The following is an 11,728-nucleotide window of genomic DNA, read 5'->3' on the forward strand; positions in this document are numbered from 1 at the left end:
GATAGATGTTTAAAAATGATACCTTATTTATTAATATGTACATACATTATAATTACATTATTGTATGAATGTTATTCAGGCTACCAGTCAGGATGTTCCATTTCTATTGGTGAACTCTTCAAAATAAGAGGCCCGTTTGGTCATCTAATTGGCATGGCATGCCTTTGGGTGCAAAACACAGTTTTATGTATGACGTTGTCAGGACGTTACTTGGTGAGGGACATGCAAAACTGACCCCTATAAAAAAATAAAATGGAGGCTTGTTACATAGACTTCTGCATATCAATGGAAAGAAAAGATTGTGAATTTTGTAAATATCCAACTCTAATACATTCATCAATTACTACTAGGGGGTATTTGACACCTGAAATAAGGGGGATATTGGGTTGTTTATGCATCCATTTTCAGTGCACCTATGCATTTTTAACCCCCCTGCTCAACAAAAACAGAAAAAATCAGACAAAATAAGTTGCATGCATTTCACAGAACAAGTCCTAAGGTTTTCTTTTAGTGTGCTTTCAGGGTACATTTTCCACCTCTTGAAAGAGCTACATTACCTGCTAATTGACTCATGCAATTCTGCACATGTGAAAACTGGATGTTTTGGGAGTTATCTCCCCCTATTAAAAAGTCTCACAATTTTTTTTTTTCTAAAAATGAATGCACATTTTTTTCTTTAAATATTAAGATAAGACTCTACTTTATGCGAATAAAAACAAAAAAAATGCAGTTTTCATCTAGACTCCTATAAATAGCAGGAAAATCCCTACCCAGCATGCTTCTCTCTGGGAAAAACCCCCGGATTTTATACGAAACTGTGTTTAGCTACCTTTTGCGGATAATACAAAACATACTAATCTCAATCCAGTTTTAATGTTGAATGTATTTGTCATTACAATTAAAGAATAGAAGAACTAAGACATATGAAAAAGAGCGAAATCCCAAAATTTATCATCCATTAATAAAGAAAAAATACGACATTTCTGAGGCATGTGTTTTGTATTTAGATGTAACTTATAATAAATAGAAACTTAAGGAAGCTCTAAACACCAACAGAAACTGTTTTTTGGATTTTGAGAAAAATATATTGTATAAAGATATGCATATTGAGACTTTTTCATTCATTTAGAACATAGGGTAGAGCCATATTTGCACAAGAAAAATGTTCAAAGACAATGGACTATTTGTGAGCAGAAATCAGTGTTGTTAACTTACAGTGGGAAAATTGATGAAAATAATTAATTAAATGTCTTACTCTTGGTCTTATATAAAGCTAAAAATATTTTAATCAATTATACATTATATAATTAACGGTAAATAACGATTTCTGTAATCTTACATCTAAGGGCAGATCACTCTATCTGCATAAAACTACCCAATAAATAAAGCTCTTTATTGTGCAGTGTTTAGAGCGTCCTTAAACCGATACCATTGTCATTTCTACTCATAATGGATACAAGTCAAAAAATATTAAAATATTTCATTTGCATTTTGTTAGAATGTGTTCATTGACAGTAAGTTATATATATGGTATAAAAAGAGTTTCTCTATAATTGTATAATTTTCACACAGTGACAATAAAACCCCAGTCGGCCTCCTTAAACTACAGCTAGAGTGCATTCTTAAATAATTTACTTTAGGCTGTGATGTATCTTTTGATTGACTGAAAAATTGATTGTATAATCTGTATTACCAGTACATCACAATGACTTGCGTCAAAAACATATCAATCCGCTTCACGTTACTTCTGAATTTTGCACAATTTAATGTAATTTTTCAGGTGAAATTTTTTTTATTTACTACTTTAATACATCAAATTATAAGGAAATTCAATGAATTAATATCTTACCAAGTTATACGGTATAACCCTTGTTGAAACAGTTTAATACACCTTTTTTTATTAACCACTTCAGGTAAATTCATTCAAAAAGAAATTATATACACTGACTTGCATTTAATTAGAAAGTGAATTAAAAACAAATATAATGAACATTATATGCTTTAATAATCAACAAATGGCAAAATAACAAACAAAAACTCTAAGCCATATAGATCCATGTCTATATTAAAAAGAAAGAGCTTCAATAAAATCATAATCATACACATGCAAATCTTATCATGTGTTTATAATCAAATCTGATTATTTAATACATTCAGAACACTTGTTTATCATTAGAATTGAAGCACAACATTATGATTAACCAGCTGTTGAATGTTTCATTTACTGACAGATAAATGCATTAATTATAACAATCTCTTAAACTAAGTCTTGCAATCATATCTTTAATATCAAGTTACAATTACAATAAATAATTGTATAATCAAAATACATTCCTGGAAATGTGTATGAGGAAAATTGTTCATTATGCAGAGTTTTTCAAAGTTTCTATCATCAAGTTATAAAGTTATTCACGTATGATAAAGTAAACCACATATGACATGTTTGTTCCTGATGGCTCTATTTATTAACATTTGTTCCTGATGGCTTTATTCATCCACTATGTATCTCTATTTATCCACTATGTATCTTCAGCCTCTGTAGACGTCAGAGTGTGTTGTTGTTCTTCATACAAATTATGGGCGTAGTTGATCTGTTGACTCACCTGACAAGAAATAGATAACAGTGAAGCATACTGGTAGTGTTCCAGCCTTCTTTGTGTTAACCTGCATTTCCAATGTATGAACTTTTTGACAAGATGAATTTTTATGTCCCAGTCAAAGTTACACAGTTTACAAGAACTCTGTGGTTTACACAGTTTTTCATTTCCAGTAAATATATGGCCGAATACAGACAAGCAAATCTGCAGTGTTTTCATTAATATCCAGGGTATATGTACATTTTAATACATGTACATGTAATCATGATTCTCGAATAAAGCCAATAATTAAATGATCTGTTTGTCGCACTAACCCTTTCAGTCATGGTCTGTCACACTAACCCTTTCAGTCACAGTCTGTTTGTCACACTTACCCTTTCAGTCACGGTTTGTTTGTCACACTAAGCCTTTCAGTCATGGTCTGTCAAACTAACCCTTTCAGTCACGGTCTGTTTGTCACACTTACCCTTTCAGTCATCACGGTCTGTTTGTCACACTTACCCTTTCAGTCATGGTCTGTTTGTCACACTTACCCTTTCAGTCACGGTCTGTTTGTCACACTTACCCTTTCAGTCATGGTCTGTTTGTCACACTCACCCTTTCAGTCACGGTCTGTTTGTCACACTTACCCTTTCAGCAATGGTCTGTTTGTCACACTTATCTTTTCAGTCACGGTCTATATGTCACACTTACCCTTTCAGCCACGGTCTGTTTGTCACATCTTATCTGGGGGACCCTCTGTTGATCAGAATCTGATGTTTGTACCCTCACAAGCTCCAGGTAATATCTGCCCTCTGAAAATCAACAAAGAAAGATACAATCACTCTAAATATACTTTTCAAGACTCAACAGTCATGTAATTATGTTAAAACCATTTGACTGGAATCGCCCCCATCACTTACTGATTTCCACCACCAGACACTGGAACAGCTCTTTGTGGGGGACCTTGAGAATGATGTTCCCAGAGTCAGCCTCACCCCCCAGTAAGAAGTACACCTGTTTAGAGGTGATCAGAGACATCAGTCTGTCTTCTCTCCTCAGCTGTTCTACAGCTATGAAACTACAACCACCACATAAACAATTTAAAGATTTAATTACTTTCTAGTCTTTTAACATTTTACACCCACTTTGTTTCACAGTGGTCTTCAATTTTTTACCATTTCTTACCATAACATACTTACATACAAACAGATTACTTATTAATAAATACATAAATATAAGAAAAAGATTACAAATTTTCTTATATGAGTATTCATACAAAAACTCACGACTTAATACATGCGAAAGTCTGATTTAATTGATAGTTGATTTTTTCTTTTATCTAATAATTACAATTCCTCCAGGTTCTTCTTGTTGAGATCATGCAGTAGTTTCTGTGACTTTGCATCATTTTGAGAATAAGGAGGCAGCAGCATCCCCGCCCCGTGACAGCACCGTGGGAGTCGGAGGGGCGGGGGACTGATACGAGAGCTGCTACTGCTGGTGTCCCTGATAGCATTAGCTGCTCCTGAGGCAAGGTCGAGTACTCCCACTACAGGCTTAGTCACCGTACCAATCACTCCCTTCCCTATCCCTGTCACAAGGCCCTGATAACACATAATGCAAATTACAGCTAAAAAATCAATTACTGTATGAGTTTTTTCAAAAATTTTCCCTTTCAACTAGTCTTCAACTTCTAAAAATATTCATAGCACATTGAAGTTCCTACTATGAATTACCTCAATACCATCTTCCTTGAAGCCATCATAGGGCTGAGTAAATATACTGGTCACAGCGCCAAACAGTCCATTACCAAAACCTTTGACCCCGGCCAGTATATGCCCCCCGCTGGACTGGGCACCGGTCCTCAACTGCTCCCGTCTGTCCTGGTAATTCTTGTCCATGTTCAGTGTTCCAAGTCCATCAGACAGTGAACCTACAACCTGTTTAAACACCATAAAACAATAGGCAGTCATGTTGTGTGACCGAGGATTAACAAAAATTCTACCACGATTATTGTAAAGATCAAAGAAAACCGGCAGACATTATTCTCCAATAAATCACGTACGTCAACAAAAACTTATCAGATCAGAAACACGTATCAAATCTGAACAATTCAAATGCATGTTTGGCTGTAGAATGATATACTTGTTTAGACCGCATCAATGTTTCGTCTTTGGCAGTATAAACACTTTAAATTGAATAAAGTTGCTGATGAATGTCGGTTTTTATAGGGAAGCGGGGCTTTTCCACGGACCTCCCTACACATTTGAACAACGTGAAAAATCATTTTAGTCCCAATAGAGTAGTAAAACAGGAACATGATTTTGTTAGTGTATATTCATTATAACTGATCAATAAATATTACGAGCAAATTTGTAATTTAAAAAATTTTAATGTAACGAAAGCTCAAATTGCCTGCATTCCATACACAGGTAAGCAAGCAAATTTTACCTCTGGTGTTAAATGGAACAGCGTAATCGAGACATGGTGACTTAATTAGTTTCTCTCTAGAGGAAACGATCAGCCGTATTTTAGCAATTTTAGTAGACATGGAAGAATAGAAATAAAGTTTGTGTTGTCGTGAATGATGCAGAATAACCTCCTCAGCCTCGAAATGTTGTTTGAAATATAAAAGCCTCGGCTAACGCTTCGGCTTTCATCTTTCAAACAACATTTCGAGACCGAGGAGGTTATTCTGCAAGATTCACGAAAACGCGGACTTTATAAATTATTTCTTAATTAAATGATTAATTCTTTAATACTTTATCATGCTGATTCATAAGAACAATTTGATGAATTTTTATGAATGTACAAATGTATGGTCTATGCATATTGAAAAATCAAATATTAATGCTATTTTTTCACATTTTCAAGAACACCCTCACAAATATCAGAAAGCCGGGAATTTCGGACTACACGTATTTTAAACTAGAAATTGGTAACTGGTCCAGCCCATTAAATTTCAGAATAATATTAGTGTCTAAAATAATAATCATATTACCTTGGCAGCAGAGTTTGACACTCCGTGTGTGACGTTTTTCAGAAGACCCCCCACATTGCCATCATTGATCAGACCAGAAATTCCCTCTGTGACATCATTAAACAGACCCAGTGGATTCCCCAGAAAGTCCACAGAACCCAGGATCTTGGCTGCCTGACTCTTCAGCTCCTGTCAAACAAGGTTGTTCATACAATGAACAGGATTATATAAGGAAACTGTTCAAGTCAAAAGACAAGGTTTTGTTTGAAAACTTCAATTACATAACAGAGTGAGTTAGAAAAAAGAAATGTTATTTTAAGGGCTAACATAAATGTTACTACCTCAGTGTAGTGGAATCTTATCTCTTTCTGAAGGAAGACAATGGTTTCAAACAGGTGACTTTTGATGAAAGGATCTGTTGAAGATTGAGAATATTACAATATCTTGAAAACTAGACTTACAAAACATCAGATTCATACATTTAGGGCATGAGTGTAATCTTAAAATTGAAAAAGAAAAACCTGATGTTGAGTAATTTATTTATTTAGATTTTAGGTACACCATTTTCCTTCTTCAAACATTACCTAGATCCACTTTGGCATCTTCAAATCTGACGAGTGGTAGAGACATGTCTCTCTTCAGAGCCTTCAGGTCAGCTGACAGTTTAGAGGCAGTGAGCATGCTCAGATTGACACGACTCGTGTGGATTTTCAGGAGTCCAAAGTAATATCTCTTGGTCTTCACTGAAGTGGCCGCTGCAAGTGCTCTGTAAAAAGTTGGTGTACGTTAAGTATGTAAAGTATCATTTTGCCTCAATGTATCTGTATATAATAATAAATCCATATACTAGAAATCAAACGAACCAACAAAATGCAATATTCCATACATTATATAAATGTGTATCATTAAATGTATCAAGACTGTAAATAAATTTTACTCTATTCTGTAACAGTCATTTAATATCACTAGTTTTATCTCAGTCCACCACTTACTTTCTGGGATCCTCTCCCTCTGTGACTTTCTCATCCAGGTGGTCAGTTGACCCAAATCCACAAAACTGTAACAGCTTCCATAACAGTTCCTCCTCAACCTGAATGCTCAGTTTCTTCATGTTTACAATCAAGTGCTAAAAAATAATTTTTAGCTCTACACATCTTGTACACTAAATATTAATCAATAATTTAATTTTTTTGCGCCTGTTCACCACTGGATGCTATATATGCCAACATTAGTTGAAATTGGTTCAGTGGTTTCAGAGAAGAAGCAAAAAATGATCAAGTTTATGATTGACTTACAACATGCAATGACAGACAAAAACAATAGCAATATGTCATCTGAGTGACTCTGGTGAGCTTAAAATATAGAATATTTACTTTATAAATCTCGGCATTCCACTTTGAGTTGGGAATTTTCTGGGCCACCACATGGAGAGCTGGAGTATTTTCTGGGATGTCTCTTCTAGGGGTAGGTGTGATGTACAACAGAACAGGTCTGGTGGCTGTGAACAGCTGATTATCCACCTTTACAAACAAGTCACACAAAATAACATAAGCTGTATACAGAGCTTATTTCTGACATCAAATCATAAAATTCAAACAAGTCAAACAAAATAACACAAGGCGTATATTGTACTTATCTATTACATCAAATCATAAAATTGAAAAATTCTTTTAAATCTGAAATTAATATCATTGATCAAGCATTCTTCAAATTTACACTCACAGTATATATCAACTGTATTTGGCATTCTGTTTGTTTACAAAATAATTCTTAATACTACAATATTTGACTGAAAAAACCCCTCTGAAATCTTGTTTGATAGGTGATGTGCCACTGACTTCTACCTAATCACTGGTACTGTATTTCAAAAATCAAAAATTGTCTTGCACATACCTGTACATTGGCTACTGCTACATCCACAGTCATGTAATTAGGGTTAGAGATGTAGTCCAGGGAAATGTTTTGAAGTGAGATATAGACCAGCTCCTCAGGGCTGTAATTTACCAGGGATAAACCCAATCCATCCTTCAGACTCATACAAATCTACAATACATAGGAGGAATCAATATTTTAAGTCAACTACATTTTCTATCACAATCATTAAGAGTTCATGACTGACCTCTAAGCTTGATTTCTTCTCTGTTGATTTATTTTCTACTGACCTCTAAGCTTGATTTCTTCTCTGTTGATTTATTTTCTATCTCAGCCACCTTATCTTCTTCACAAACGACCCAGTCTTGGTAGTTCTTTGTTACTTCAGCAACAGACTACACAAATCAAGGGTAAAGTTGTTAAACTGCTCATCGACAACGTTTTACATTTATCAACTTCAGAAAAGTTGAGATTTTCCATAAAACAGTCAACTTATGCCTTTTGTTTGGGGACAACAAACTTACTCCTTGAGAAACATCAGTGATTTGCAGCACTCTGATTGGTCCATCCATGACGGTCCTGACAGCCAGACAGCCGGACCCTGGGAGGAGCCTCTGTCTGTCAATCTTCATGTGGGCGGGGACACTCCTCCCTGAGGGGGGACCAGGCCCCACAACAGCTACAGCCGAGTCCCTCAGACACTCCCCCCCTCCCAGTGTCTGTACACACATAGCACCATCAACACAGCACAATCGACCATCCTGAAACAACAGCCATAGAGTAAAACCTTGGGAGTGCAAGCAAGGTAAAATTCTTTTAAGTCATATTAAAATTCATAATTATAAATCTTAAAGGTACTTGGACACAGATTTGAAGTTATTATTTTCTCTATAATATTACAACTTATATATTTTAATAGCATTTCACACAAAAATTAATTAAAAATCTTATTTCGTTTAAAAGATATTGAAATTTCAAATTTTTCGGCGGGTTTGATTGACATATCCTTGCACTCTCACAAATTTAATTTTATTCTTAATCCTTAGGAAAAGTGGCAATCTCGTTTTGTATAAATGAAAAATATTAATACTATAATCCAGAATATTCAGAGTAGACACGTTCGATAGCAAAACAAACACACAATATATTGTCAGTCCGTGCAGTTGTGGTAAGCAGACTGTGACGATTGAACGCACCCGGTGAATTCTAAATAAAAACAATAACAGAACTCGAGCCCTGTTTACAAAAACTGTGTACATAACACAAGTGTGCTCGATTTGCTAAACTCTGTACGCATCTCTTAGTTCGGAATGACGATACTTGTAAAGATGTTTTGCTTTCTAACATCTCTACTCTGAATAAAATTATTTTTCTTGATAAAAGTTTTAATATTTCTCATTAAAACACATCAAAATTGCCACTTTTCCTAAGGATTAAGAATAAAGTAAAAATTTGTGAAAGTGCAAGGATGAGTCAATCAAACCCGCCAAAAAATTTAAAGTTTTAATAACTTTTAAATGAAACAAGATTTTTAATTAATTTTTGTGTGTAATGCTATTAAAATATATAATTCGTGATATTATACAGAAAAAATGAGAAAATATTAACTTCAAATCTGTGTCCAAGTACCTTTAAATTTAAATTTCTAAAAACACTTTCTTTACTTTTTTTTCTAGGTACATTGTTTGTTTGTTACTTTTTTTACAATAATCAAGTTAAACATTGTAAAGTGTCATTGAGATAAAATTCAACTGTATACACACAAATATTCAAAATTTACTCACTTCTTGCATCATCATTTTGAAAATTTAATTTTAGCAATAGCCTTTTTTTTTTATCTTGATTTCTACAGACTTTTTAAAACAAATATGATTGATTAAAACCATAAAATGTTTATTTAACCAATACAAAATCTACCTCAGTGAACTTCCAGGTCTGTGTGGCTTTCCTGCGCTCGTCTCGTTTTCTGAGGGTGAGGGGGACAATCCTGCCCGGTCTGGGGGCAATGTCATCTATGTCCAGTACCATACTCTTCCCTGAGGGGTAGGAGGACCGATTGTGGGGGTCTCGGGGAGATATCGACCCCTCATGCTCTAACATACCCCCGCTGGTCATTCTCCATAACTGGTTACGATTACCAATCTCCTGTTAATCAATAAATTATCTAATTACCAATATCCTAGCTTTACAGACATTTTGTCAAAAACATGTTAGATGCATTCACAGCACATAAATTGAATTCACATAATAACCTAGAAGGACTTAAAACCTTAATTTGATTTAAACTCCAAAATTACTCAACAGTCAAGTTATCTTATTAATGTTTCCGCATATTTATTCCTATTTCTTTCCTTAGTCATCATTATGCCAAACCTCATTCATCGAAAAATGAAGAAAAAAGCTATTACTTCTAAAGCTACATGTATTTTGCAAAACATATCATTTTACCTTTTTACAAAATTTGATGTACTGATCTTGAACAACTTCTAAAACCAGTTCTGTGTGAGGACTATCCTGTGTCGACCTTCTTAAAATAGAAATAATTAAAATTTAAACATTCAAGATTAATTAATTATAAAATGAAGGATTGCATGATTTCATGTTGTCATAACCTGCAAGTGAAACTACATCAAAACCAACATTTTATTACAGAAAATTGATTTCCAATTCTAGACTAATATTGATCAAGCTTATTAGATAGAACACACCTTGGAAAGGTAGCTGATGCTCTGAGGTAAATAAAGTTGGGATAACAGAGTTGCTTCCCTTCCTCCAGTTTGTCCATATTGTAGGTGGCACTAGTTCCTCCCTTAACTCTCAGTGTTATTGAGTGACTCAACATTGGCTCATCCCAGGCATAAGGTACTATCAGGAATTTAACATTTTAAATTCAGTTTTAAAGAAACAACTTTAATTTAGACACTGACAATATAATTGTATCTATTAATTAGGGCAGAGAAAAGCAACTGACATATACTGTATACAGGGTTATTTTCGACCGGTTTTATTTCGCCCTTTTGAACTTGTGAACAATTTTGCCCCATTTTAAATTCGCCCAGCCATAGTTCTGTTTAAGAAATTGTGAGGTGTAATTTGAATTCGCCCCATTTAAATTCGCCCAATCAAGGAGAGGGCGACAGTGGTGAAAACTAGAAAACTGACCAGTCAGCAAGTGCCCCGCTGAGGGGTAAAAATATAAGGGTTCAGCTTATTGAATGAGAGTTTTAGTTGACTACATTTTTTTTTAAAATATATATGAAGATTATAAGTAACAACTGTATTCCTGAATGTCCAAAAACCTGTAAATAGTAACCTTGTATTTGCATAAAACAAGGAAAACTTCATGTCTTATGAAAAAAAAAACCCAAATTAATTGTGTTTTTAAAAAAAAATTAAGCAAGTGTTTTATAAAATGCAATCCTTCAGTGAATGCAAATATCACCCAAGGTTGACCTCAACTTCAAAACAAACATCAGTTGCAGACAAAGATGTTCATTAATCTTCATGTGACAGATAAAGATAAGCCTCTAAATTTTCTGCAGCAAGCAAGATAATTAATCCCAGGGGATTAATTGTACTGCTCTCTCATCCTTTTCTTCCAAATTTACAATAAGAACTTTTTTCAGCACTGACAGAATGGGGTTATTATCTGATTGCCTGTTGAAATTAACAGCATTAAGGCAGAAAAAAATAAAATAAATTAAAAAATAAAATAAGTAGTAAGTGTAATAATAAAAAAGGATATCTTAATATATACATGTATCTTGGTTATAGATTTCAATAAAATTATCATAAATCATTGTGTACAGTATCTTAACCAAAATAAAGTGTAAACATTATTCTAAATCCATATTTCAGAGAATGTACACAATACTACATGTACACATCATACAAAATTGACCTTAACTTCAAAACAAAGTTCATTTGCAGACGGAGGCAGTACAGTAATTGATCTCAATGTGACAGATAAAGATAATGCTTAGGATTTTCTTCATGTGGAAGGTTAATTAATCCCAAAGGACAAAAATATTTCACAGACTTCCAAGTATAAAATGGTAACATTGTAATCAGTTATCTCTCTTTGCCCATGCTTATGCATAGTTATGGAATCTACCTCACCACCCCAGCTCCAAACCAGAAGACACAGAGAACCAAACTTAGCATCAAAACATGTATTTTGCCTACTGAACTACCATACCAAATTTGAACTTGATTGGGCAATCAGAAGAAAAGTTATTAGAAAAAAACAGAAAATTTGTGGACGGAAGAATGACAGACAGACGGACAGACAGAGTGA

General features: G+C 34.2%; 1 protein-coding gene across 2 annotated transcripts in view; it reads right to left on the reverse strand.

Moving 5' to 3' along the window:
* Nucleotides 1-1,985: 1,985 nt before the first annotated feature.
* Nucleotides 1,986-11,728, reverse strand: part of LOC134241498 (intermembrane lipid transfer protein VPS13D-like) — a 39,654-nt gene continuing 29,911 nt past the window's right edge. The window contains exons 24-39 of one of the 2 annotated variants that reach the window (XM_062723542.1): nucleotides 10,140-10,296; nucleotides 9,880-9,955; nucleotides 9,349-9,576; nucleotides 7,956-8,192; nucleotides 7,722-7,826; nucleotides 7,453-7,602; nucleotides 6,933-7,079; nucleotides 6,552-6,685; nucleotides 6,144-6,325; nucleotides 5,901-5,974; nucleotides 5,581-5,748; nucleotides 4,316-4,519; nucleotides 3,930-4,183; nucleotides 3,500-3,657; nucleotides 3,291-3,391; nucleotides 1,986-2,603 (exon numbers count right to left, since the gene is read on the reverse strand). In XM_062723542.1, coding sequence (XP_062579526.1) covers nucleotides 2,520-2,603; nucleotides 3,291-3,391; nucleotides 3,500-3,657; nucleotides 3,930-4,183; nucleotides 4,316-4,519; nucleotides 5,581-5,748; nucleotides 5,901-5,974; nucleotides 6,144-6,325; nucleotides 6,552-6,685; nucleotides 6,933-7,079; nucleotides 7,453-7,602; nucleotides 7,722-7,826; nucleotides 7,956-8,192; nucleotides 9,349-9,576; nucleotides 9,880-9,955; nucleotides 10,140-10,296 — 2,459 coding nt within the window. In that variant the 3' untranslated portion in view covers nucleotides 1,986-2,519. Of the gene's footprint in view, nucleotides 2,604-3,290; nucleotides 3,392-3,499; nucleotides 3,658-3,929; nucleotides 4,184-4,315; nucleotides 4,520-5,580; nucleotides 5,749-5,900; nucleotides 5,975-6,143; nucleotides 6,326-6,551; nucleotides 6,686-6,932; nucleotides 7,080-7,452; nucleotides 7,603-7,721; nucleotides 7,827-7,955; nucleotides 8,193-9,348; nucleotides 9,577-9,879; nucleotides 9,959-10,139; nucleotides 10,297-11,728 lie in introns of both variants that reach the window. The other variant, XM_062723541.1, reaches the window with a different exon arrangement.

This window comes from Saccostrea cucullata, unplaced genomic scaffold, assembly GCF_032062105.1.
Source record: "Saccostrea cucullata isolate Sc308-1 unplaced genomic scaffold, CSIRO_AGI_Scuc_v1 ctg2895, whole genome shotgun sequence".
Classification (NCBI taxonomy): domain Eukaryota; kingdom Metazoa; phylum Mollusca; class Bivalvia; order Ostreida; family Ostreidae; genus Saccostrea; species Saccostrea cuccullata.